The following is a 26500-nucleotide window of genomic DNA, read 5'->3' on the forward strand; positions in this document are numbered from 1 at the left end:
AAATGTAATACTTAGTAATGTAATTACTAATCTGCGTACATCTTCTCAATAGGTCTTTCTAAAAAGTGACAGCTTGTGTTTGATGGAAGGAGAAAGATTCAAAACACTTCCAACAATTCCATCAGCCCATGTTTTAGCTATGCATGTCCAACAACTTGAAACTGGAGGATTCACAATGACAAATGGAGCTCACAAGTGGACTAAACTTAGGTAATTATTATAGCTGTATGTAGAATATTATCGAATGAGATAATGAGAGCTAGCGCATTTCCCATCTAGCAAATTAAATCAGTTCAGTCATTTTGACATCAAACAAAGTGGACACATACTGTAGAAGTAAATGTTCAATGCCTTTATATTTCCTTTAAACTTTTCTTCTTCTGTCAACCGCAAAAGAAACTCATCTTTTTTTTTTTTTTCTTATCATATTTTCTTTCAAGAAATATCGCAAAAGTTGTGAGCCAAGTTCATGCTTTCCAAGAGAATCCTTATACGTTTACACCAGATTACAAGCTGCAATCTTACCTCAGACAAAGAATAACTCGTTTTAAGGATGCAGATATTTCTGCTTTGGCAGCTGACAACTGTGCCAACTTCCATCATATACCAGCAGAAAAACATTCTCGGAAAATCCAGGACACGCTGCGCAGAATGAAGGCAACATTTCAGTAATTATTTAAATTTCATCTGTTCTATTCCAAGTATAGAGTATAAAACAGGATTAAATTGACTTTACTTCCTGAACCAATTCCCAAGCAAATGCTTAAGTGACTTTAAATATTGTCTCAGTTTGAAATGGGTATATTACTTAATGTGAAATAGTAAAAAAGCTGACCAATTCTGTGATTCTAATGAAGTATGATTCCTTGGCAAGTGGATAAAGGTAAAAGTAAAGAGAGACTAATTTTGTCACTGTCCTTTTGCATAAAAAAATAATTAGCCTACAGGCAAAATATCTGCAAAGTACTGTGGAAGCAAGTTATGCTTGCAGCTTCTGTTGCAAAATTGGCCTAGAATTGTTCAGACTATGTTTCATTAAATGTTGAATATATTTTTATATAAACAAAGTACATTTGTATCCTGTCACCATGTGCGTATAATTCAGGGACGCCTCTGCTATCTGTTGCCTGTTGGTGGTTTTTACTTTTATGTTGAGTATTATAAAAACGTTTGACATAATAACTGGCTATCATTTCATTCGAGCATACTATGAAAGCAGAAGAATACCATATTGTGAATTTTTTTTCTTTTGATTTTACTGTCACTGAACTAACCTGTATCCACATGAAAGTACACATTCATATTTCCATGCGAATCTAAATATTACCACTTTGTTGCTTTGCTGCTGCCTCCATGGTGTTGTGAAGAGAGTAAACATGAGTTGCTCTTTTTCTGTGTTTGGTACAAAAATCACTTTGCCAGTTGTGTATGTATGTATGTAGGCACATCTTTGCTCCTGAGGTTGCTCTTGTAAATTGCAGTGCTCCAGCAGCATTAAATAGAATATAACTGCATTAACTTTGGATATGCATCTTGTAAAATTTGGTGCTAACCTATTTATAGAGCTTATGCTTACAGGTATCTAAACAGCAATGAAAAGCGATGCTTTAGCTAAAGTTTGTTGAGCTACCCAGGTTCATGCAAGGTCAAGATCTTAAACCTACAAGTTAATTAAGACTACAAATAATTCTACCAGAGGAAACAATAGTAGTATTGGAAGAGAAGTGGGAATGGGTAAGAAACAGATAAAAGGAGCTCTGTCCTGAAAGTGATTTGCTGGAAATGTATTTTAAAAAGAAGAAAAGTTAAATTTTGGGAAAAGCAGATGTGAACTAATTGCCCTGGCATGTTCTAATGATGGAGAAATATGGGAATGTGCACATCTGTGATATTTTGCAGATTGTACTATTATAGTTGACAAAAGTGCATGTATACGTGATAAATTGTAGTTTTTTCAATGCTTAAAAGAAAAGATTCTCCTTTTCTCTTGTCAATTATGGCAATACATACCATCACAGGCCTTCTACTTCTCATCTTTCTTAACTGAACACGAGGTCTGTCTGTTCTTTGCGTTAAACTCTTGTTATTTTTTATGCTCGTATATTAGCACTAGACTGACACTTGTGCTCTTCTGGTTTAGACACTGGAAAACTCAGCCTTCAACTGGATTTTCTTGCATTTGTTCTACTTTTAAGATGATTTCTTTTGTTACTTATTGTATGTATGTTTAACATGCCATTAATTGTAGCGTTCCTACTTACACTTGAGGAAGAAAAATATGTTTCTATTTTAATAAATTCAAGAAATATTTCTCTAGAAATTGCCAAATGTAAAACCATTTAATCGTTACCTCCTATATTTAAATAATACAGTGATTTAAGAATGTGACAATAACCTTATCAGAAATAAGTTCTCCACCAAAAAATTTAACATTTACTTAAAGCCACGCCTTGCCTTTGAAAGACAGAACAATTTAAGTAGTGTAAGCCTTACAAATGCAAAGAACTCCACAAGGTTGTTCACGTTATCTTAACAAATATATTTTATATATTTGCCATTCAGGCTATTGAAATTGCTTTTGTGGATTTACTTAGCATTTATATTTTGCACCCATTTTAATTAGATCCTACATGTCTCACCATTTTTATCAAAATCTAAAGAAACTACTACATCTAGAAAATATTATTTTTATTCTGTGACAATAACTGGTGCTATACAAGAACTTAAAAGAACTTCTGTATAATGTTCAGTGTATCATACTTAATGTTACTATAAATGCAGAGTATTGAGGTATGGTACTACTCTGGGGTGTTTTCACCAAATAAGTATTTAAGTTTTTGTGTTTAGACACAACCCTACAACTACAACAAGTGTAAATATTTACTGGGGGGGGGGGGGGAGGGGGGGGGGGCAGGGGGAAATCTCTTTTGCAAGGAAACCAGTCTTATTTTGTCCATAAACACAGATGTATGCACATCTTACTATGTGACACAGATTTCTCAATAAAGTTATGTCTAGCATCTGATAGTACTGTTTATTTATGATTAATGTGCAGCAGGATTTGGGATAAAGTTTTCTATCTTTGTGGGGAATGTTCTTTTAAAAGAAAACACAGAGCATAACATGTGAAAGCAGCAAGTTCTGTTGTATCTAGTTGGCAGAAAACATTGGCATTAGTAACTGTTTTGCATAAATAAGCGGATATGCAGTCTGTCCCTGCACTTCCATTCCAACACCAAATTACAGTGCATGGAAAAATTGAGCTTGTTCTGTCAGACAGAATTACCACCAGCTGTCCTAGTTCCTGTTTTTTACATATCCCTCACTCATCTTGGTTTCTGTGGCATTTGTTTTTCAGACAATGACCTGTGGAGTTTCTTCAATGAAATATTCTCCATGGGAGCCTTTCTAGTTCCTTGTGCTCATTCCTGTGTGTTGGTGCTCTTCAGTGCCTTTGCAGGTCTCTGTTCCCAGGATCCTTGTTTTTTTTTTTCAGAACTTCTGCAAGAGTGCTGGAAACTGTGTCCTAGTTACACTAGCTGCGTTTGAAAGCAGGTTCTAGGATCCAGAGTTCCAACACTTCCAGTAGCCTGTCAAGAAATGAAGATGGATTCTGTTGATTACCAGGAAGTATTCTATAGAAGTCCAGATCAAGAAACTGGAAAATATTTCATGAATCACCATTGATTCATGATTCTGGCAAGTTTCTTTCCTTGAAAAATTTTCAGCCAGCTCTAAACTTTGCTTTTATGATTTTCTATATTCTTTCTCTGTTGGATTTGTTGCTTTTATGATTTTCTATATTCTTTCTCTGTTGGATTTGTTTCATAAGCGTTACTCAGACACATAACTTCTCAGTAAGTCATTTGCAAATGACTAAAATGTTAAGAAATCTGTTTCTAAATAACAAATGAATAAACTACACTTTGAAGAGAGGGAAGATAACAGTCCTTCAGTGATAGGCATATGGGTTGTTTTTTCAGTCCTTGATACTATAGTGGTAGAAAGTCTGTACATAAATGATTTTCCTCTCTCATAGATGCTTAAAAGCAATCCAGTGTATATTCATCCTTACAACACAAAAACTTGCTGCATTCTGTTTAAAGTTTTTTCTTTTTTCTTCTTACTTTCCTTCTTTTTAAGCAAGTGTCTTGATGTCCGTTCAGTGTCTTGATGCAGAGAACTGAAAGGGGCAAAGAGTGTGAAGATAAAGGCCAAAGAAAACAGGTGACTCCTGAGATTAGTGTATAGATTTCCAGACATCAGCACAGTAACAGCTCTCCATGAAGATCAACAGCATGACAAAATGTCATTACAAAGTATTGGAAGGAAAAAGAATGCATAGGAAGGAAAGACAACGGTAAAGAATACTGCAAATATATATACTAAAAAGTAATCCAATATTGCACATAGTTGTTCTAAAATTTACATGTCTTGTCCTGTGTATAAATTAAAAGAGCTAGGTGCCACAGGGTCTATAAGGAATCATGAATCAAAAAGAGAATGTGAGACAATCAGGTTACTATTTCAAATTTTACTGTGATTAATAGAGAGCAAATAGTTGAAAATCTGAACATAGAAAGCAGTCAAAAAGAAAGTTACTGTGAGGAAAGATAAGAAACAAAGGAAAGAAGGAGATGAGAGAAGCAGGATAACATCAGTTGATCAGCTGGATTTCAAAAAGTGAATTTCAATATGCTCAAAGATTTGGTACATAAGGTCCTGGGGAAGGGATTCTAAGGCACACAGAAACAAATATTGTTTGTTTCTTTAAAAAAAAAAAACAAACAAAAAAAAAAAAAAAACAAAACAAGGGGGGTGTCTGTTCCAAAACAGGCTATATTTTAAATATGGAAACAGCCCATCCTCATGCAAGGAGAAGAGAACCAACAGAGAAGTTTGACTGCATGGGCTCACCAATTATGTGATGGGGAAAAAAAAAGAAAAAAAAGGGGGGAGTACTGAAAAAGGTAGAAGCAGGAGAAGCAAGAAGGGGTGAATTAGCAAGAAAAATAGAAAAGAATAGCGCAGCAGGTTAGTAATAAAACTGTACATACAAAATGCTATTGCCAGCAATAGAAAAGCAAAACAGTAAGGGTGGATTCTTCAGAAATTTTGTTACATATAGTTCTTTGCTGAGCAGAAGAGGTGGATAACTGTCAGATGGTGGTAAAGCTGTTTGCTGTTTCACAGCCTGCTCTCAACAATGCATGTTGTGATCAAAGTTAATCAGGAACTAGGAGTGAGAATGGGAGTCTGTCGTGCTAATTTTGATTAAAAAATTGATTAAATCTGTTCTATAGTGAATAAGGAGCAAAATTGAAATAATCTTGGTGGTATTGTACTTTCGATCTAGGGAGAATGTGTGAGTTCCTAGAGAACTAAGAAAGAAAATAGTAATCAAAATTTGGAAAAGGAGATAAGAATAAGTGGAGGGGCAAGGTAAAGAGAGTGGCTTGGGGAATTACATTGTCAGCCAGATGAACTTTGATACCAGAAGAGATACTGAAAAATCTACTTGAAATCTCTACAAGCTTAGAGAGTAATTTTAAATGCTATCATGTATTTGTCCAAAAAGTAATTTTTGAAAAACATAATGGTCTCATTTGTCAGCATAACTGTCCCAATATGTGGAAAAAAACACCAGCATACTATATGTTTAAGTCTATAAATCTCTTTACAACAGATCTATGTGACCTGCTTATGTATAGGTTGTTAATCCAGGTGAATGTGCTGTTAGCTGGGGGCACAACTAATCAGTAATTTCAACGACTACTGCTTGTTAAATTGTGAAGATGAGGAGGATGTAATAGGGGCAGGGCTATCCATATTAGAATAGGGCCTTGATCCAGTTGTGTCTGAGATTTTGACTAATGATATGGAAGATGGAATGGAAAACATACCCATGCAGAGTATAAGATTAGAACTCAAAATAGTTGTGATAATGATTTAAATTTAAGCTCTAACTCCTATGTTTTGAGGGAAAACTGTGAAATGAAAAAACAACTGCGGGAACTCAAAAAAAGAAACTCTTGGGACCACAATGTATCACAAACTGAATATGAATCCATCTGTACAGTTTTTTCCAAAATGAAGAAAACAAGGAGAAAAAAGGACCAGAAGATCTGAGATGTGAGAGAGCCATATATGACAGAAGGTAATTATTTTGCTCTATTTGGCACTAGCGGACATTGGCAGTAACAGTTTATAATTTAGGCACTGCATTTAGGAAACATACAGGCAAAACAAAAGAGACTGGAGGATAGCAATTAAAATAGTATTTTTTAAAAACATAGATTAAAAGAGTTAGACCCAGAAAAAAACTATGTTGAGTAGGACTCAGTGTGTGTGAAATTTTGCTGTAAAAAGTTTCACGTAGAAAAGAAGAGAACTAGCTTTCTCTATGCTTCGTGAAGTTCAAGGCAAGAGGTATTAATTTTGAAACAGTGTTGATTGTGTTTCAGTTTTTACATTGGAAAATGTCTTGTTGAGCACAGGAATAGGGGGTACCTGCCTGTAGAATCCCCTTTCTTGTGGATTTGTGAGAACAGCTCAGATCAAGTTGTGATGAGTGTTCACACACATCCTCTTGTTCTTGTCCTTGAGAATGCAGAGGGACTCAGCAGTGATATTCAGCCATTTCAGTGTTCTCTGTGAGGTGGATTGGACCAAAATTCAAATGTTTTCTTGCAATCAGGGAACATATTTCATCGCATCCCAGTCACGAATTTTCAAGGTTCTTATTATTATTTTTGCACTGATATGTAGCAATGAAATAGGTGTGGGCAGAATGTACATCACTTGAACTCGCACAGGAGATGTTACGGAGGAATGCAGAATTTCCATTATATACTTACATTAATGCAGTGGGAAAGTGTCTTAATTCTAAAAGCAAAAGAGAGGCAAAAGCCCTCCATGCACATCTGTATGTTCAGGGAAAGTGGAAAGCAAATTCTGTCCATCTTCTCTCACTGCCAGGAAAGCCACTGCATCGACTAAACTTCAACTTTACTCCTTCCCTCGTGCAGCAGTTTCCTGCATGTGAAGTCTTACTACAACCAGGAGATGGCACAAGAGAGCCTTCCAAAGTTTCACTACGTACGCGCCGCACTGAGAGCAAAGGTATTGTGAAAAGTGATTGACTTTCCAGGTGACTACGTAAAATCTGCCCTTTAGAAGCTGGCAGATGTAAAATAAAAGAAGCTTTTTGCATCCCGATTGTAAAGCTATATGTGTAACTGCTCCCTTTAATCCTATATCTTTAAATCTTAAAGTTTCCTTCCTTTGATTTGTGAAGCCTGTCAAAGGAAGTACACTGCTTTGCACTGAATCACATATTGTTAGTGTAGCTAAGCATCTTACCTAACTGTATTCCTGCCCTTCACCACTGTATGCTCACTTTTTCCTTATTATTAAGCTGAGAGGGAATGTCAGGACGTCTGTTCTCCCCTGCTTTGGTGTGCAGTGGAGGCAGAGGGTCAATTGTCCTCTGTTGCTATAGTTCTGTGTTACTCAGAGTAAGGGTTTTCTTCCTCAGCTAATTGTAACCTTTCCAGAGTATGTGATGTAAGTGATTGGAATAAAGAAACTACGAAGAAACAGTGTAACAGTGAGAAAGATAGAAAAGGGGAAGAAATAATTAGAAATACAAAATGAAGAACTTTGAAACCCATTTTTGAAATAGGTAACATTCTCATTAATATAAAGAAGCTGGCTTCTTTATATGAATAAAGAGTCAGTAAAATGTTTTCACTGCACAGACTTATGCAGCGTTATAGAACGTAGACCAGGACGGGCACAAAGGGGAACAGATGACCCAGGGTAGCCAGATGTGATGTCTTATTCCCCTGTTGACACTGTCATGCTCAAATGCTAGCTCTAAAGTTAAGGGGGAAAATAGATTAATTATGTGATAGCTGAAAGTGAAAGGTTACTTTCTGGAAGTGATAGTACAGCTGTATTTCTTGAGAAGGAATTCGTAAGAAGCAAAAAGTGAAAATAGTGCATGAAATGTTCCATTATCAGTTTTATATTAAGCAAGCTGTTAAATTTAATTACAGAAGTTACCATCATGGGAACATTTATTCTTCAGCTAATGCTGACAGAGAAAAAGCCCTTGATGTAAAACACCTGAAAAAGCCTCTCAGATTTTGACAAGATTTTAAGGTATTTCAGTGTTTTGTTTTTGTGGTCTTGATCAGAGTGTCAGTCCAAGTAACCTGAATAATTGTTAAAACCAGTAGGACTCAGGAATTTATGTATACACATTATTCTGCATAGGTGTATTTTGTATTTCTGTATAATTCATAGTCCTAAAACAACCCAGGTGCCAAAACAGTTAGTGGACCTAACAATTCCCATCTATTCTGGGAGACAAGATCATTTCTAGAGTCCCTTTTCATGCTATTTTATTTTTTTTAGTAGTAGTTCAAAAATTATCCTTGCTAGGCTATGAAGAATTAAACCAAGTCCAAACTTTCGAGCAGTTTTGTCTGAGAATTGTCCACAGAGAAGTCTCTCAGTTACAGTACGACAGCAGTGACCACTGAAGAAGGATTTGCATGCCTGAAACTTCGCTGCTTTTCATCTCTAATGGTGTGGGTTTTTTTGTAGTTAGAAATAATAATAACGATAAATTTGCTGCTGGTAACCCTGCCTCTGTAGCAACAGCAGAGTGTGTTTAAATATAGCTCTAATTTGTAACAATTTTGAATTCTTCTTTAATCTGGCTAAATTGGGTAAGAGCTTACTAAACCAATCCAGGTAAGTGTTTTCTTCCTGCAGAACTTGTATTTTTTGAAAGATTTCACTGGCTGTTCAGATGCTGGTAGCAGCCTTATGGTAAGGGGTCATAAGAGCTCCCAGCATTTTGAGCACTGTATTGATTTATATCAGTTCCAAGCACAAAGAGAAATTTAATTTTTGTCTATGCCTTGTCACATTGTTTATTCCAGCTCTTCTGGTATTTCTGCATGTATGGTCTTTTCATTCCTCATGGAAAAAATAGTTTTTCTTCTGTCAGGGAGGAAAGAATTGATGATAAAAAGGTTGCTTAAAGGCCACTTGTAATGCTTTTACATCCTAAAGAGTGATTTCTCAGAAATAGCAATGGTTGGATGAACATGCCAGGACTAAGACCACATACGTGGCACAGCAGCTGCCAGCAGCCCTTACTTCGCTGGGCATCTCTCAGAAGGAATTATGTGTGCCCATAGATGAACATGCAGATGAATCCAGCATGTCCTTAGTTGCCTTTTTACTGTTTCATTGCACCACCACTACACTACTCCCAACGACCATGTGCTCACTCTACTCCATTCTCACAGCACTCTCTGTTGTAACAAGAAAGAATAACCTACTCTTAGAAAATAGTTCCTTTGGTCTTCTGCAGCAAGGCAAAATGCTGGCAGCCTTCTCCAGTACCTCTTCTGAAGGTGCTTGGAAGTTACTTTCCCTGCAGTTCTTTCAAAGCTTCAGCGGGAAGTAGGTGTCTCAGAGCACAGTCCTTCAGGTTATTCATCTGGCTTAGTGGGGAATTGGCCTTTGTATTGGAAGATATAAAAAAGCAATTAGTGCTCAAAGGCTGGGCTGCTAAACCAAAATATCTGCTATCAGCTGCATAGTAGGCATCCAGGTAGGACTGCCTTTCTCTGCAGAACCTCCTTAGCCTGAGACCAGTGTCATGTAAACACATTTCTAGAGGGCTGCCTGTGTAAGCACTGTTATCTTGGTCCCATCCTGTACCAGCCACACCACTACAAAGCCATAACTTGGCCACTTTGACTTCAGTGCCTGCTTGCAAAAAATACAGTGGTCTGTGTCAAGTGACAAATCTCAACTCACTGTAGTTTCCCCGAATGCTAAAATGCTTCCTCCTACATCAACTCCCACAGGATGGCTCTGCCTGGGCTGGCTTTTGTCATTACTATCCTCAGTCTCCTTTGGAGTCCACAGAGAGAGCAACTGTGTTTTGTACAAACAACTGCAAAACTTACTGTCATTTAGTTTGCCAAGCAGATCTTAAGACTTTTGCTAGTGGCAGTAGTGTCTGTGTCTGAGCTTTCGTCTCTCAGTCTTTGTAGCAGCAAAGTGAAGGGGCAATCTCTTCCTGCTTATCTCTAACTGCAAAAGCCCAGGGACATCAGTGTAAGCAGGTTTTTGACCCGTTGGCAATATCACCCGATTCTAAACACAGTATTTCTGAATCACACTTTTGCATGAGGTTTTCAAACAAATGCCTGATGAATAATGCATAGGAATAGAAAGAGCTTAAGAAATGTAGATAAAATTAAACTAGCAGCTGTTAAATATTGTAGAAATTGTTACATTCAGAAGTCATCTGCCATCTATCAAGGATGCTTATACAATTTATGTATAATGAAAATGACATTTGGTTTAACCTTGTCACAGTATAATCAGTTTGTGTCTCTGAGCGCTTAACAATTTACACCATCTTTTGGCTGTGACATTCGCCTCAGTAAAACACATTTAATGAACCAGCAGTGTGTAAAGATGTAATTTGTAGCTCAGATGGTGAAAATGTTTTCAAATTTGTAAAGAAATGATGTGACAGATGCACCAGTGTATGCTAAAACCTGAGATTTCTATTTTATAGAACACCATGTATCACATATTCTTTTTCCAATCCAACAGCTTGCCAATGCCTTTATTATTGACAGAACATAAAGCTGGTGAAATCCTACAGATAGATTTTTATGTATTTTTATACTTATAAACATAAATATGTATTTATTGTATGTATATATTCAGCATATATAGTATCATACCATGTATGATTTGTACTTATATGCATATATATAATACTACGTAGGGGTAAGGGATGAAAATAACCTGGGCACAAGGGACTTACATATTTCCTTTGGGTGGGATTTAATGATGGCTAGATCTAACAACCATATTCTGAGGGAACAAGAGGTTGAAGTGTAGACTTTAGGAATCATAGATGAAGATGGTTTGAGTAAAGCTTACTGTATTGATACAAGTAAAAAAAAAAGAAGATATGAGTTTATACTACTAAATTTGAAAACATTGAACTATTTAGATGCAAACTGACTAAGTAGGAGGGCTTCAGTCTTTGATCCTGTACCTCACTGACAGCCAAGGAAATAGAGCCTGGGAATAAATTACATTAACTGTGACCAGAGAAGCGAATGCTGAGTCCAAGCAGGACTGGCAGAATAACAGAGCAAGAAATCAAATAGACAGCAAAGCACTGATTTTGTGTACAGGTGGCAGTGGATGGGTTTAAGTCAGAAATCTGCAACACTGATGGGCAGATCAGACCTGCAGTCACAATTTCTGCAGATGAGCTGATATCAGACAAGAGTGGGACAGGCATCCTTAAGGCACCAGAAGTCTTTTGTCAGTGTACTGCTGAGGCATTACTGCAACAGCCAAGTGTTCCTGATGTGCACAAAACCCAACATAGATGGGAACGCTTCTGAATAGCACACATAAGGTGGTAAGGGGAAAGATGTGGAGAGTGAGATAGCAAAGAACTCTGTGGGACCTGTACAGCTGGAAAGATTGGGTAAGGAAAATACGGCATGAATTCTGTATCTGAAATAGAGCAAATTCTAAGGAATAATTATCTTTTTCTGATTCTTTAGTTCAGAAAACTGCTTTATATAAGCAGCCAGGAGCCGGCCTGTACAACCCAGCAGCCTTGGCACTTACTTCTTTCTGGTTCACAACTTCTTCCTTCAGCCCCCCCTCTCTGGTGTCTATGCTGCGATGCTACAGCCCCAGCAGCACGCAATTCCTGCCTCGGGCTGTCTGGGGAGCACAGTGCTCAGGCCAGAGAAAAGGCTCAGAAGATCTGCTTAGGCAGAGGCTTGTCTGCTTGAAATGAAAAAAGCTGTCTCTCGAAGACCCGCCGAGCCCGGGGGAGAGGGTCCTTTCGCACTCCCCCGGGGTGCATTCCCCAGTGCCATTTGAGGCCGCTCAGCACCATAAATGCCATTTGCATCGGGATAGGTTGCAACAGGAGCTGTAAATCACTGACGGGGGAGCGAACACCTCCAGGGGCAGACACGGCGGAGCCGGGCCTCCTCTAGCTGTGGCAATGTGTGAACGGTATCTTTTGTTGAGGGGGGGGACTGATGGCAATTAGATGATACTTATCTGGCTCTTTGATGTGTATTTATACAAACAACGTTTTCCTCCGGGACTTGAGGTATAAAGGAGTCGTGCTTCCTCACACTCTCGGCAGCTCCAAAACGCAGCAGGATGACCAAGGCCCCTTTCTCTGTGGAGTGGCTGTCCCAGAGCAGCCAGGCCCCCAAAAGTCCCACCCAGGGCACCCCGCACCGATCATCGCCCTCGGCCGCCGGCCGCCGTCTCGCCTCGAGCTCCAGACCCGGACTGAGCGAACGGAGCAAGGAGAAAGGCGCCGGGAAAGGCAGGGAGCCTTCGGCAACACCCCCCGCTGCAGGTAATCGCGGCCACCGGCTCATTCTGGGATGGGAGGGCTGCATGAACTGTGTGCCTCTCCCTGGAGCCAGGGAAGGGATTGAGGCGGACGGGTATCCCTCGGGCCTGCCTGACGCTTTTTTCTTCCGTCTCCAGGTGCAGTGGGGCAACCGCAAGAGGAGCGGGGCCGCGAGTGCTCGTGCCCCGAGGAGCCGAGGGGCGGCCGGCGGCTGCGCACGGCGTTCAGCGCCGAGCAGATCAGCACCCTGGAGAGCTCCTTTCAGAGGCACCGCTACCTGGGCGCCGCCGAGCGCCGCAAGCTGGCGGGCAGGATGCGGCTCTCCGAGGTGCAGGTGAGCGCGGTGCGAGGAGCCGGGATGGACGGTGGGGTGGGAGGTGGCTGATGCTTTACGAACGGATCTCAATTCTTGCCCCGCTCCCTTTTCCCGCAGATCAAGACCTGGTTTCAGAACCGCCGAATGAAGCTCAAGAGGCAACTGCAAGAGTTGAGACCGGAGCCTTTCTGTACTCCAGCGCTCCCTTTCAGACCTCAGGTGTCCCTGCCAGTCACTTACATGGCCCGGCCGCCGCCTCTACCCGGGCATGAGGCTGCCCCGGGGGGCTTTGCCTTGGCAGCGTTGCCAGCACCTGCCCTGGACATCAGCAGTGCCTGCAGAGCACAGCCTGTGGGTTTCTGGGCAGCACCCTGCTTTGTAGGATACAGGGATCCCAGGGCTTTCTTGCTGAGTGTCTGACCTGCTGGTATGGACTGTGACTAAGGAGAATTTGCACTAATATCTAATAACTATATCTGGGCTGCCCCTGCCTGCATCTGCCTGCTGGAGTTCTGATGCAGCTCTGAGCAAGATACTGATCGACAATCCAGATCATGGACTTCAGGCCAAGCTGCCCAGCAAGTTCAAACATAGTGGGGTAAATGGTAGCATAAGTGGAATCACCTAACAAACCTTAACATTTTTTCAGCTTTCATCTGAATTGGTCACAAGGACTGCAGAACTATTTATCCTGCCCTGAAAGAGCTCCTCCCCGTTGAATGAAGCACAGTCCTTATTCTCTAGTTCTGTCCTGGCCCTAGTAGAGAAAGAATAATCTTGTATTGTACCTTGCAATTTACTGAGGATACATACAAAAAGCATTAACTTCCCCCATTCCCTTAAATGGCTGTCCAATCTCTCAGCTGCTTCCACTATGGCACTTCAGGAGGGGGCTGTGCTTTTAACAAGACATATAGATATATCAGGAACGACAGCAGAATATGTAATGAAGACATTGAAATAGCATATAGACTATGATTTTTAGGGTACAAAAAATGGTTTTCTATAAATATATGAAAATACCTTACCACAATTTCATGGGATGTCTCAGGGGACTAACAAAGGCCTACTGCATAAAACAGATCTTGGAAAGATCTTGAATCTTGGGATCTGGCCTTGCAATTTGCTAGTGTCTCAGCATCTTGCATGTGCCTAATGGGGTTTGAGGGTAATTGTCAAAAGAAATGCAACATTTCAAAGCTATTTTTCTCTAAATGGCAGTAAAGTTTGTTACCATTGTGCTGTGCACTTTTTGTTTGAGTAATGCTCATGACTGGATAATGTCTGAAGATTTTATTAAAATAAAATTTTAGATTTCAGGCTAAAGAAAGCGTTATGAAAAATGATCCTTGATTGATGTAAGTTGTTGTAAATCTTTCAAAGCTGATTGTGAGCTAACATGAAAAGAGAAATAAACATTTCCATCACTTCAGAGCTGGTCTCTTCAGTTATTAGAAGATTTCCAGTGCACTTGACCATTATCATGAATGGTCTGAAGGTTTGGTGCTAGTCATTCTTGAACACAAATATTCCATTTTTAGACAGAAATCACTCTGTCATACATTCACCTGGTTCAAAGTAACTTGTATGTGCCTCCAAAGGCCACAGCCCTTGATTTTTCTGAGTAGTTCCCATATTTGGAAGTCTACTTAGTATTTTAGTCCATGCTGCATTTGTTTAGTCTTTTGAGGTTACTATTTGCTTACAGATACACTGTTAATGTGGCTCTAATGCAAGGGTTTCAGAAAAGCAATAAGGATTTTAGGTGCTATTGATCTTCCTGAGGCTTTTTTAGGAAGATATTGCAGTTTAAGGAATTTTGTTAAGAGGAGATTAAAAAAAAATAATAAAAATCTAACTGAATGTTTATTTTTCAAATTCAAATATTAAATGACTGTATTAATTTGAAGGAAAAAAAAAAATGGAAGGGAGAGAAATCTGAAATTCTATTGCTCTATCTCAAAAATCACTGGGAAACTGAGATGTCTCCAAAACATTCTTCAATTGAGCAGAGACATTTTTGAGATAGCAATACACTCAAGATCGATAAGTATACAAGTTATCTGGAAAAAACTAAAGAGAGTCAAACTGACTATCCCATTTTTAAAGGGACAAATGTGGAGGGGTTAAGTGGTCTTTTAATCATGTTCAGCACAGGAGGAATCCAGACGGTTTGCTCACTCAGAATGCCATCAGAACAGCTCCTGGTGCTGTCTTAGGGCCAGGCCGGAGGCACACAACCCTCGGGGCAGCAGGCTGGGGCTGCTGCAATGCCGGGGAAGAGCCTGGCCCCAACCAAATGGGACCTGGGGGGGGGAAGGGGGAAGATGGGGGGAAGGGGGAGATGAAAGGTCTTAAGGGAGAGAGAACAGTACGCTCCTACCCACAGAGGGGAGGCAATTCCTGATCGTCAGGATTGGCTGGGGGTAGAGGGTGATGGGGATAGAGGGTGATGGGGGTGGGATGGGGGTAGGATGAGATTTAGTATGAGGCCATGAAAACCTGGCCTAACTGCAACCTTCCACACCCAAGCATGGCTCCTCGGGGTAACTTTCCCCTCTGTGCAAAGGCTTAGAAGAGTCCAGAGGCAAGCAAAATGTGCGGTGCTGCAATTTAATCCTACTGAGTCTATAGAGACAAACAGGGATGTGGAGCAGCCTCCGAGTAGAGGATGCTTAAGGAGTTAAAGGACTTGAGTCCTGCAGGTACCCAGGCAGGTCCTATTAGGCTTTCTGCTAGCAAGGGTAACCTGAATGTATGAGCTGCAGAACCTTTTCTACCCGCAAAAATCTTCTTTCTCTAGAAGTTAACATTCCAGTGATCTTAAAATACTACCATAGGCCTCTATGCTGGCAGCCTCTGGCTGAAGGCAGAAAAAAAAAAAAAAAAAAAAAAAAAAAAAAGGAGCGGGGCAGAGCGCTCCAGCCTGGGCGGTGCACGGGCCGCTCGCCCCGGGGCCGGTGGCACTCGCGGGCACAGCAGGGAACCCACATTGCTCCACCAGAGCGAGCTCCATTTCAACACCCCTTTTGTGTCTTTAATCACATCACAGCCACCTTCCGGGCAGGAATGATGCCGGCGGGACAAAGCGCAGCGTGCGAGCCCCCCGCAAATGGCAGGGCCGGGTGGCTGAGTTGGGGAGGAACATTTTGGAGCTGGCGGCTCTCTAGGAAGGGGCTGTATAACCTGAAAACTGGACTCCCTGGGGAGGAAAAAGGGGTGGGAGGGTAGAAAGCTGACTTCAAAGCCTTTCTTCCCGCAGTGTGTGCGCAACCTGATTGAATTAGCGCCGCGGTAATGGCAGGGAGCCTGCTGCAGCCCGTGCGTTAACGCCCGTCCCAATTTGGCGAGAGCAACCAACAGGGCAACGGCTGGGAATAGGGCCGGCTGCCCCCCCCCGCAGCGCCCAGACACCGTGGAGCCACAGGCGGCACCTGTTAACGAACCAGGTGAAGTGATTCGGAGTTGTGTGCTAATCAGGAGGGATCTCGCACCGCCAGGCCATTATGTCTAATTGCAGCCCATTATCTCTTTCTTTGATACGTAATTAGATGCCAATTAACTTGATAAATCCAACCGAAACGAGGGGGGAGAGAAAGGAGAAATCTTTTAGTCTCAGTTTGTTTTGTTGAAAGGTTTTCTCTCTTACCTTTTATAACTGTTCACTAAGTTTTTAAGCTCCGACCTAATGTTGTTTTGTAAAGGCGTTTGGTGGGGAACTGATCCCGGCAGCGGATTGGAATTCGGGAGGTGAGGTGTTTAAGTTCCCATTTCAGCTCTCAGTTACTCTTCCTGGGCAATCGCGAACAGCTGCGGAGGTGTCACCGATCCCCGGGCAGCGCGGGGTGGCGTGCGTGGGAATTGGGTTCCTGCTCCGATTTGCACTGGCTCCACCGAGGCTATCTCGGCGCTTTGTCCCTCCGTTGAGCAAAGAGCTGAATGGGAATTCCGTGATAAATCGCTTTTAATGCAAAGCGCGCGTTTGGTCCCACAGTGCTGAATGGGAATAGCTGCAGCGTGTGAGCCGGGAGGGCGCAGCACTCCGGGTGAGTCAGAACATTTGTTATTTATGGTGTGTCGGCCCGCATTGTTCCCGTGGGCAAAGGAGAGCCTGGTGATGGCCCTGTTAGTGTTCACGGCTACTTCAAACAGAAAGCATCCATTCCGAAACAATCGATCTCGTTGATGCCTAATTGGCTGTCTAATAGCACTTATCAGGACATCAAACGGCGTGCTGGATAACCTAGTTAGCATTTCCAAAGGGGAGCAGTGAAGGATACAAACAGTGATCAGTGGTCTCACCGCCCCCCCGAGCCCTGAGCCCCGCCGAGCGCTGGTGGCCGCGTCCCTTCCCGTAAGAGGCTGGAAGGGCTCCCTCTGCCTCGGGCTTTCACCTACGGAGTTGGCCAGTTAAACTAGAAATTATTTTGCTTGAGATGGATTATTATTTTTTTTTTCCTGATTTCTGGCCATAGTTTCTTATGTTGTTGCACAAAAGTAGGGGATGGAGTATATATGTTAATAGACTTGGCGCACTAGCGCTATTCTTGGAGAATGCAAGTGCTTCAGCTTCTAGTGGCAGCTCCGGGGAGTACAGAGAGAGGCCTTTCAGTATCTAAAGTCCAACTACATGGAATAAGGGGACAAACTCTAGTGAGATCAGCTGTGATGGGATTAAGGAGAATAGTATAAAAGTAAAAAAGGGGAGATTTATATTGGATATAAGAAATTTTCCACATTAAGAATGATGAGGCATCAGCACAGTTGCTCAGAGAGGTGGTGGGTGTCCCATCCATCAAAACACCCAAGATCAGGCTGGATGGGGGCTCTGAGCACCTGATAGAGCTGTAGGTGTCTCTGCTCATTGCAGGGCAGTTGGACCAGGTGGCTTTTAAGGGTCCCTTCCAACTCAAATGATTCTGTGAATCTAGTGTAGTATGAGCCTGGTACAGGGGAAGCGCCAGTAACATTTTTTTGATAGCAGGTAGAACTCCAGTGATACAAAATCTAACGTGATACATAAGAATGGATCAGGAAAGAAACAAAGTCTCCTTTAAGAGCCTTATTTCTGTTGGAGGTGAGGAGGTGATTTCACTCTGCCGTCCCAGGATCATCAAAGTTCCCAAGATTCTCAAGTCGGCACCTCTTCCTGGTGGGAGCTGCAACAGTCCTGTGACACCTCCTACCCATTTCCCATCTGTTCTGAGGTTTTGTGGTCTACAGATGTGGCTACCACCTCCCCCGGGGTGGGGGCGGGGAATCCTAAGGAGTTAAACATCTAACTTAATAGACAATTCTAATTAAATAATAAAGAAAAGGTCGTGGATTTCACAAACTTTTAGAAAACAGTGGGACAAGTCAACTGCTTCCCTTCCCTACACCCCCAAATGACATAAGGTGACACAAGATCTGTTCATGTATGGCACTGATCCAAGTCTCGTGCATGGCTTAGTTCTGACAGTAGGGATGAAGAGTCTCTCCCCAATAGCTGCACATTGTTTTGTGCCCATGGGGTAATTCTGGGCATGGGGGCTCTTGGGTTTGATACAAGTTTTGTCCTGCTGGAGAAGCACTGGAGATACCCCTTCCCTTGGGGGAGAACACTGCTTAAAGGTGTGTGCTTGACTCAGTATCTGCTGAATACCAGCAGTTTTTGAGTGTCATAGCATTTGGTCTAGGTGAGGCAGTTGGGCTCTGCAGTTACTTTGCAATGAAGCTCTATGCATAACCTGTGGGATGAAACCTGAGCTCTTCAGATGGGATTTGTTCAGGCATGGAGTTATTCATACTCATGGCTGCTCTGAAATAAGACAGAAATGGTGAGAAAAATGGTGCATTTTTTCCTTTAAAAAGAGGGTTCATGCACAGTTGTACAGGAATAGCTATTAAATCTGGAAGTGATTAAAATTGATGTGCAAATTCTGAGCTTTTTTGGACGACTTGGTGCCTTGGACCTGTGAGGTTTAAGGAGCTGCTAGTTTGGTGGCCCTTTTGAGTGTGTTTCCAAGACAGGGAGGTCTCCAGCTCAGTGCACAGCTGCTTGTGCACCTGCATGGACTTAAGCCAAAGCCAAAATGACAGTTTGGATTCAGTGGTAACTGAACTTCCATTAACAGCTGTGCCCAGCACCCCATAAAGGACAATGCAATCTCACTGCCTGTGCAAGAACAGCCTCTCCCAGCCCTGCTGTAAGGAATGGTGTTGGAAGAGAAGCTCCGGGGCTGGATGGGCTGTGCAAGGCGTTTGCATTGCTCCTGATCCTGTATTGTATAGCTCCCCCGGGGTAGGGGTTAGGGTGAGGCAGTGGGTCTGGAGGAATCAGTAACGCTCATCCTAGTGTCCATGGAGTTACGGGAATGCTTGGAAGGATGAAAAAGGGCAGCGTGAATATGGTTTTCTCTGCAACACGGGGTGTTCCGGGGGAAGACATCTGGGCTCTGTGCTTTGCTCTTTTTGTACAAAGTCACAAGCCCCTTCCCCATTCCAGCCCGGGTCCCAGCTTTGCTGGGGTGGGACGCGGGGGGGATACCTTCGCGGTGCCCTCCTCACGTTACAAAGGCATCTCCCTCCTCGGGAAGCGCCGTGTGGGTTGGGGGCCGTTCGGGGTTGATGAGGTGCGAGCGCTGCTCACTTCGTGCTTTGATCGCTCGGGTCCAAAGACCCTTCCAAAGGAGGTCAGGCATGCTTTCTGGCTAGACAGGTGGCGCCAAGTTCAAGCTGAGAGAGCCCGCGGCACCGCCGAGCCCCAGCCCGGGTGAGAGCTCAGCCTAGGGGATAGGGGTTTGAGATCAGCGGCCCCCAACCGCTTTTCCCAGGGTCCGCTCTGCCGGTGATGCGCCAGGCGGCGGAGCTGGCAGCCAGGAATCGCTCACCCCGCAGCCTTAAGGCGGGCAGGGCGCTCTCAGTGTTGGGGTATCGCGGCCAGAGAGGAAGCGGGTAAAAATCCCGCCTGTCGTGGCAATATCGGCATCTTTAAAAGCCCCTCCGCGGGGCTGGGCCTGCCCATGCCCTGCCCTCCGGGGGATAGGGGCAGGTTTGCACTTCAAGAGGGTTTCCCCGGCCCCGCAGACACGCTGGAGCCGGGGCCTTGTAGACATTTGCCAGACGTGTGAACTTTCTTCCTCGCTGGCAGCTGTTATCTCTGCTCGATTCCCACTTTGATGTGGCTTCGCACTTGCAAACTAGCCTGCTCGGGACTGGAGCGCCTGTATAAGAGCTGATCGAAGCCGACAGCCCCAGCCCCTCACCGCCATGAGCCAGGCTGACTTTCCCCTGGCAGAGCACAAATCCGACGGGATGCGGCCCCACATCTGCTGCGTCCCCCCTCCCCGCGCCCCCACCTCGCAGGGCCGCGGCCGCAATTCCCTCCTGGCCAGGGCCGAGCCCCAACGGGGGAGTCCGCGACCGGAACAGCCCTTGGACTGCCAGCCCGGCGCGGAGCGGCGGAGTGGGACCTGTCCCCAGGAGCCCAGCGAGCGCTACCTGTCGGAGCCAGGTAGGTGAGAAAGGTGGGAGGAGAAAAAAGGCGGGTGTGGGTCGGGACCTCAACTCGTGTCGGCGCAACGGAGGCGGACCACGGTTGGGGGAAAAGGCTTCACAGCCGCCCCTTCCATCCCTTCGGCAGCCCCTGACGGCGGATGGCTGAGCGCCGACGAGTCCTCGGGCTACGAGAGCGAGAGCGCCGGCGGTGAGCGCTCGGAAGTGGAGGCGCCGTGCGGGAGCCGCGGGCGTCAGCGGCGGGGGCGGACCGCCTTCAGCTCGGAGCAGGTGTGCCGGCTGGAGAAGACATTCCAGCACCAGAAGTACCTGGGAGCCTCGGAGCGGAGGAAGCTGGCGGCCGCCCTGCAGCTCTCCGAGGTCCAGGTGAGTGCCGGCCATCTCGCATGGCTGCGCTGAGACGTTCTAGCGGCCTTTGGCTGAGTTCCACTGCTTAATACCTAACATCTTAACTAGCCAGGTCTCGATATACATCGAGTTGTGTCTATCTTGCAAGGGTTATAGACGTTCTTAACGCCCTAAAGTGATTCATCCATAACCCTTCCGCACTCTGATCCTCTGTGCTTGGTTAGCTCTGGCATCAGCCCAACACAGGCAATTAAAGCAAAGTGAGCACGGAAAGGTCCGGTGTACTGCCGTTGCTTGCACTTTGCACTTGTAAGCAAAGTACTGAGCTGTTACTTCCTCGCGGACCCTCCCTCCTATTTCTTAGATCAAGACGTGGTTTCAGAACAGGAGGATGAAACTGAAGAGGGAAATCCAGGACCAACAGCACCTCGTATCTCCTGCTCCGCTCTACAGCTTCCCCCCGGGAACCACCCCTCCAGCCCTCCTTTCCGATGAAGGCTTTCCGTTGTCTTTCCACTATCCCTTTGCTCCACAGCATCAGAGACTCCTGCCTCTCCCCCCGGTGTCTGCGATGCAGCTCAGCTTCTCCTTCCCCAAATATGATGCTTTTCAAAGCACCTACTGCTTCATGGCAAGCGAGCTGCCGTACTACCATCAACACTTGCTTCCTCCTCATCCTTCTTTCCATTCAGTAATTCAGAATAAAACGGACAATAAATGCCATCCTCTGTACACCTGATAGTGAAAACAAAACATGGCAGACAAACAGGAAAAATTGATGAGTGTGATGTATTAGTATAGTGAGAGAAATGTATTTTTTCCACTTAGATGGATTTTTTGTCTGATTTGTAATCTTACATGTTTATTTTTCTAAATTAATTGTAAAGAGTAATATTTATTAATATTTGTACTAATTAGCATTAAAACTTATTGGATGTTGTGCTTCTCGGTCTTCTTTATGCCTCACCTTTTTGAAAAGCTTTATTTTTTTCCCCAAAATACTTCTATCTTCTTCCTTTGATTTGTATTGTGCTGAAGATACCTTAAGCACAGCTGAAAGGCAAAATTATGCTATAGCTATGATACACTTACAGTTTTATGCCTACAGCTTTCATTTTGTGCTTGCAGCAGCTGAAAGGGAACTGAAGGAAGAAAAGCCAAAGCAAAAATTTGCATTTGCAAGATTTCCCACGGTGTAGAACAAAATTGTTTAGCTTGGACTGGAAATTGCACACCTTCGGTTTTCACATGTATATAAATTGACAGATGTTACCTGTGCACAGTGTGCAAAGGTTTCACTTGTGAACTGCTCTTTCAATAATGGGGAAAAATTAAAAAATTGTGTGCATATTATCTGGCTTTCCTGCAGTCACAGTGAGAGGGATTCTGTATTTTGTTATGTTTGAGAGCCTGAGCCTTGCCAGCTGTATCATACCATGTTTGAGGCACAGCAAAGGAGGAAGATGAAGGTGTTTTTCTTCTGTATATTAATTGATGTATTGCTGAAAACAGTCTGTTTTCCACCTGAGAGCTCCAACCGTGTTAATCACAGATGCTCGTGCAGCTGATTCATTTTTTAAACAGTGATTAAATAGTTCAAATGCTCAGTTTAGAGTTCTAAAGTTTTACAGTTATCAAAGCCAGTATCTTGAAAAAGATTTAAGAGCATAATTAGAGTTCTGTTAATAGTTGTATTGTCTAAATGAGATTTTAATCCGCAAATTTGGCCTTTGATTCCCCACTGAATGCTCATGGTAATTGCATATTTTGAAATACTCCTTAGGTAAATTGATGCTTTTAGGACAAGCAGCATTTGAAGGGAGCAGCTTTAGTTTTTTTGCTCTAACGATCCTGAAACTTTTCTTTTTCCTTTCCCATTAAGAAAAGGTGGTCGTTCTCAGGAGGGAAGGGATTAATTAGCACTTTTCTTTTAGAACTTAATGAAGCTTATTCAGTTCTTCTAAGTGCATTAAAAACTAGATTGATTGCTGCAATGTAGTCTTAATTTTCCCCTTGTTGCCCTGCACCCCAGGGGCTTCGAGTTTCAGTGTAACAATCTGAGAGGGCACCTCACTTTTGAAATGATATCTAAACCTGATGCTGTCTTAGCACTAAGAGGTGCAAGGCTGGCAGTGAACTTCATGGTCAGCAGGGGAAGCAGTGTCTGGAATTTACAGGGTAACTGGTCCTAAGTTGCCATGCTGAGTTTTCTCTGGGTTGTACAGCCTGTGTGCACGGTGGCAGATTAATACACTTTCTGTCCATTCAGCTCCCGGACCCCATCTCAGAGCAGAGTCCTGGTGGGGCTGGGAGCAAAAAGGTGTGGGTGCGTTGGGAGAGGGATCTCCTCTGAGTGACAAAGATGGGTTGCTCCCCTTCCGCCCTGTAAGGTATGGATGCTTCTTTACAGCATGGTTGGTGATTAGGATTTGGGGTATTACACCAGAGAAAACAATCTGAACAGAAGGTAGGACTGTGGGTGGAAGTTTATCTCCTATTCCTCACTGTCCCTTGTTGTCTGCCAAGAACTGTACATTCAGCTTTGCTCTCCTCAACCCCAAAACACAAGCGGGGTAGTGAAGAACAGCAGCGTTGTACAATGGGGTTGTAGGCCATGTTTATCAACTCCTTTTTTATTCATAACCTCTACCTCAAAAAGAGATATTCTATTGTTATTTTCATTGGACAGTGCAAAGTTATTTAGCTTTCAGCTAGCAATCAGGTTAGGATGGTCAGGGGCAAGAGAGATATAATTACAACTGCTGGTGTAGCTCCACACTGATACAGGGAGTGCTTCTCCCTACTCCCTTCCTGTAGGCTTGAATCTGCTATTCTCTATAAAGCTTGCTTGAGGATTTTAAGGAGCAGTCCCAAGTGTACCTGATGCAAGCCTAATGCTGCACTGCAGCTTGAAGTTATTGAATCTGCCAAGTTCAGCTGAAGCTGTAGATGTAATAACTAATATTTCATGTTTTCAGTGGTGTATTAGAACAAAACTTAGGAACAACTGGAGTGTTTTCAACAGTAGATTTAAATTACAATCACATTTTGCACTAGCATAAAAAATACGATTGACAATTAATCCCCTAGCTTCCTCTTTTAAAATGCAGCTAAGTAAAGAGGAGGTGACTTTAGGGACTGTGCAAAATAGACAGATGAAATACAATATGAGGCAATTTGTGTTTGGCCACAGGGTTGACACCTATTGTATCACTTTTCACAGAATCACCCGGGTTGGAAGGGACCTCAAGGATCATGTAGTTCCAACCCCCCTGCCTAGCAGGGCCACCAAACATCCACATTTAGACCAGGTTGCCCAGGACCCCATCCAACCTGGCCTTGAACACGTCCAAGGATGGGGCATCCACAACCTCCCTGGGCAGCCTGTTCCAGGGCCTAACCACTCTCCTTGTAAAGAACTTCCCCCTAACATCCAACCTAAATCTTTCCTCCTTCAACTTTTATTTTAATTTGTTTGATGTCATTGACAAGCCTTTTCTTAAAAGTCCCTTGTGAACAGCTATCACTGTGTCCTCCATATAGTTCATCATGTAGCTACTGCATACATATAATAAACACTCCCTTTTCTCTGTGAAGAACCGCATGTGATTATAGGCTGTTTTCTGAGAACAAACTCCGGGAAAAGTGTTTCAGTACAAAGAACCGAAGGCTGTACAAGTTTCAGATCTTCCTCTTCCACTCTCAGTATTATACCTCGAGGCCTTTATTTCTTTTTAACATTAGGGGAAAAGATATAAAAAAATAAGTCACACATATATTTAATATAAATAATTACTCTTTAGATATTTGGCAGCTTACAGATAATCTTTGGCATTGTTAACAAGGTAGGTAGGGCTGGAATCTCAGTCCTTTGTGGTCGTTGGTTAAAGTCACAGCTGGGATCACAGCGGAGTATGCAGGCAGTGCTGGGCCGGGGGGAAGCAGCAAAGCTGTGCCTGGCAAAGCTGCCTGTGAGAGCTGTGCTGGAACAGGGGGCGCCAGCAGGGACGGGCTGAGCCCTGCTGGGTGCAGGGGAGCGCTCAGGGTAGAGGAAACACTGATATCCAACCCATGAAGACAGCTGGGTGTCACCGTATCCGGGTACTGGTGATAGGGCAGGAACAGGCCTGAAACAAGGGCTTCTACCCTGGCATCCTGTGTCTCGCGTTTAAATTTCATGCGGCGATTCTGAAACCAGGTTTTTATCTGGGGATAAGAAAGGAAAAATCAAGAACCACCCCACTCCTCTCCGTTCCAAGCAGTGATGCACCCTGCTAGCCGCCCTGCTGTCCGACTTGCAGGGTAGCAGCTACAAGAGGTGGGGCTGATAACGATGCTCTGACGGTGTGGCGATTTGGCCACCTGCGGCTCAGGTGCGACAGGGCTGACTTTGCTCTGAGTGGGATCCCGCAACGCCACCGCGTGTAGGCATCGTTTTAAGAGAGAGACGGCTAGAAATCTGGTATTTATGAGTCAGTACAAACCTATACAACCGTGCCAGCCGAAGCAAGGATGCCGACTCCCCGTAGTTCTGCGTGGCAGAGCCGTCGGCAGACCCGCCCATCCCCTCCCTCCAGCCCCATGCCCGCTCACCTGGCTCTGCGAGAGGTCCAGAGCCGCAGCCAGCCGCCTCTTCTCGCTGGCGCCGATGTAGCGCTGCTCGCGGAAGCTCCGCTCGAGCTCCTGCAGCTGCGCCGCCGAGAATTTGGTGCGGGGCCGCACGCCGCCTCCCGCCTCCACCTCGTGCGCGGGGCTGCAGCGCCGCGGGGCCGGGTGCGTTGTGGGAAGGGAGAGCGGCGTCGGAGGGGCGGCGAGGCGGGCAGTGCCGCACGTGCCGCTGTTGTTCTCCCGACGGCCGGCAGCTGCGGTCCCGCCGCGCGCCCCGCACTCTCCCTGTGCTGTGCTGTTACCCCCGCTGCTGCTGCTCTGCGCCAACCACTCCACGGAGAAGCGGCCCTTCTCCATGATGGTGGGGCTTTCCCCGTTCTCTGAAACCGTCCCGGCGCTGGGGGCAAACATTTAAAGCGTTTTCCGCGGCGTGGCTCTCCGAGCATCAAATGAGGCCGAGAACAAAGGGCTCCGTTGAGAGGCCTTTAATCTCCCTCTCAGGTGATTGTTACATCCGCCTAATCTCTGAGCGCCGCAGTTAGCGGGGCTCAAGGCTGCCTGACCTGGCGCCAAGTTCAGCCCTGAGTCACCCCCTGGCCGTACAGCTCTGATAACCACGTTGCGGCCTGAAATGGCCGTTGTGCCCCCGACTCCAAGCACATCGCGATTTTCAGTTTTTTTTTTCCCTGGGACGAAGGAGGAGGATTCGGGAGGGGCTGGTGACGATGGACAGAGGACTCTTCTGTGAGAGCTCACCCCACATTTGGAGTTTTTCTTGCTCACTTGGAGGAATCCTCTTGCCTTTCTATCAGCAAAGCGATCTGAGGTATGAATAAACATTCCTTGGCCTTAAAAACAAGGGAAAAATATGAAGTTCTGGTATCTCCCCACGATGCCCATAAGCAACGTGCTGCTCTTTGTCAGCTCAGGGGGCATTGGTGCTGTTTGAACTTGGAGCATTTCACTGCTGCCCCTGAGGCTGAGGGCAGAGATAAGGGCTTTCTCTGTGCTCTGAAGTGCACGGTGCAGTTGCTGACCTGTGTTTGTGCAGTACCTGAATCATAAAGAAGTTTTCGAGGCAGGAAGAGTCGCAAGTTGCAGGGGCATTAGCATGGCAGATGGTGAGGTCACCTGTTAGAGATCAAGGTGGGAAGTTCTGAGTCCTCTAATAATGAGTAGAACAAGTTAATTCGTATGAATTAATTCAAGGACTGGGCAGTGAAATTATGCTTCAGGATGTTGGGCAGGACGAGAAAGGCTGAGAAAATAACCAATTGGCT

At 44.3% G+C, this 26500-nt stretch overlaps 4 protein-coding genes across 8 annotated transcripts in view; 3 read left to right on the plus strand and 1 right to left on the minus strand.

Annotated features, from left to right (window-relative positions):
* The window catches only part of KNDC1 (kinase non-catalytic C-lobe domain containing 1), a 58048-nt gene extending 56706 nt beyond the window's left edge, over positions 1–1342 (plus strand). For all 4 annotated transcript variants that reach the window (XM_052677327.1, XM_052677328.1, XM_052677329.1 and 1 more), the window contains 2 exons: positions 53–210; positions 441–1342. In XM_052677327.1, coding sequence (XP_052533287.1) covers positions 53–210; positions 441–672 — 390 coding nt within the window. In that variant the 3' untranslated portion in view covers positions 673–1342. The remainder of the gene's footprint in view (positions 1–52; positions 211–440) is intronic.
* An 8608-nt stretch (positions 1343–9950) lies between these two features.
* Positions 9951–13690, plus strand: LOC128077901 (homeobox protein ceh-1-like). Its single transcript, XM_052677541.1, has 3 exons — positions 9951–12454; positions 12589–12785; positions 12885–13690. The coding sequence occupies exons 1-3, from the start codon at positions 12250–12252 to the stop codon at positions 13185–13187; spliced, it is 705 nt and encodes a 234-aa protein (XP_052533501.1). The 5' UTR covers positions 9951–12249; the 3' UTR covers positions 13188–13690.
* Positions 13691–16348: 2658 nt separating this feature from the next.
* LOC128078024 (homeobox protein vent1-like) lies at positions 16349–21627 on the plus strand. Of its 2 annotated transcripts, XM_052677811.1 has the most exons (5): positions 16349–16517; positions 16762–16813; positions 19900–20262; positions 20392–20630; positions 20977–21627. In XM_052677811.1, exons 3-5 carry the CDS (start codon positions 20019–20021, stop codon positions 21349–21351), a joined length of 858 nt encoding a protein of 285 aa, XP_052533771.1. In that variant the 5' UTR covers positions 16349–16517; positions 16762–16813; positions 19900–20018; the 3' UTR covers positions 21352–21627. The 2 variants fall into 2 exon arrangements, with proteins under 2 accessions (XP_052533771.1, XP_052533772.1); XM_052677812.1 differs by lacking the exon at positions 16762–16813.
* A 2448-nt stretch (positions 21628–24075) lies between these two features.
* On the minus strand, positions 24076–25975 carry LOC128077689 (homeobox protein vex1-like). Its single transcript, XM_052677186.1, has 2 exons — positions 25206–25975; positions 24076–24818 (listed from the first exon to the last, which is right to left on the minus strand). The coding sequence occupies exons 1-2, from the start codon at positions 25629–25631 to the stop codon at positions 24450–24452; spliced, it is 795 nt and encodes a 264-aa protein (XP_052533146.1). The 5' UTR covers positions 25632–25975; the 3' UTR covers positions 24076–24449.
* Between the last annotated feature and the right edge of the window lie 525 nt (positions 25976–26500).

The sequence above is a fragment of the Tympanuchus pallidicinctus genome, unplaced genomic scaffold, assembly GCF_026119805.1.
Source record: "Tympanuchus pallidicinctus isolate F22 unplaced genomic scaffold, pur_lepc_1.0 scaffold16, whole genome shotgun sequence".
NCBI lineage: Eukaryota > Metazoa > Chordata > Aves > Galliformes > Phasianidae > Tympanuchus > Tympanuchus pallidicinctus.

Coding starts and splice junctions, on each gene's coding strand:
- LOC128077901 (XM_052677541.1), top strand. CDS start 12,250: ATGACCAAGGCCCCTTTCTCTGTGGAGTGGCTGTCCCAGAGCAGCCAG. Junction 12,455..12,588: donor GGCAACACCCCCCGCTGCAG/GTAATCGCGGCC, acceptor TTCCGTCTCCAG/GTGCAGTGGGGCAACCGCAA. Junction 12,786..12,884: donor TGCGGCTCTCCGAGGTGCAG/GTGAGCGCGGTG, acceptor CTTTTCCCGCAG/ATCAAGACCTGGTTTCAGAA.
- LOC128078024 (XM_052677811.1), top strand. CDS start 20,019: ATGAGCCAGGCTGACTTTCCCCTGGCAGAGCACAAATCCGACGGGATG. Junction 20,263..20,391: donor GCGCTACCTGTCGGAGCCAG/GTAGGTGAGAAA, acceptor TCCCTTCGGCAG/CCCCTGACGGCGGATGGCTG. Junction 20,631..20,976: donor TGCAGCTCTCCGAGGTCCAG/GTGAGTGCCGGC, acceptor CCTATTTCTTAG/ATCAAGACGTGGTTTCAGAA.
- LOC128077689 (XM_052677186.1), bottom strand. CDS start 25,631: ATGTTTGCCCCCAGCGCCGGGACGGTTTCAGAGAACGGGGAAAGCCCC. Junction 24,819..25,205: donor TGGACCTCTCGCAGAGCCAG/GTGAGCGGGCAT, acceptor TCTTATCCCCAG/ATAAAAACCTGGTTTCAGAA.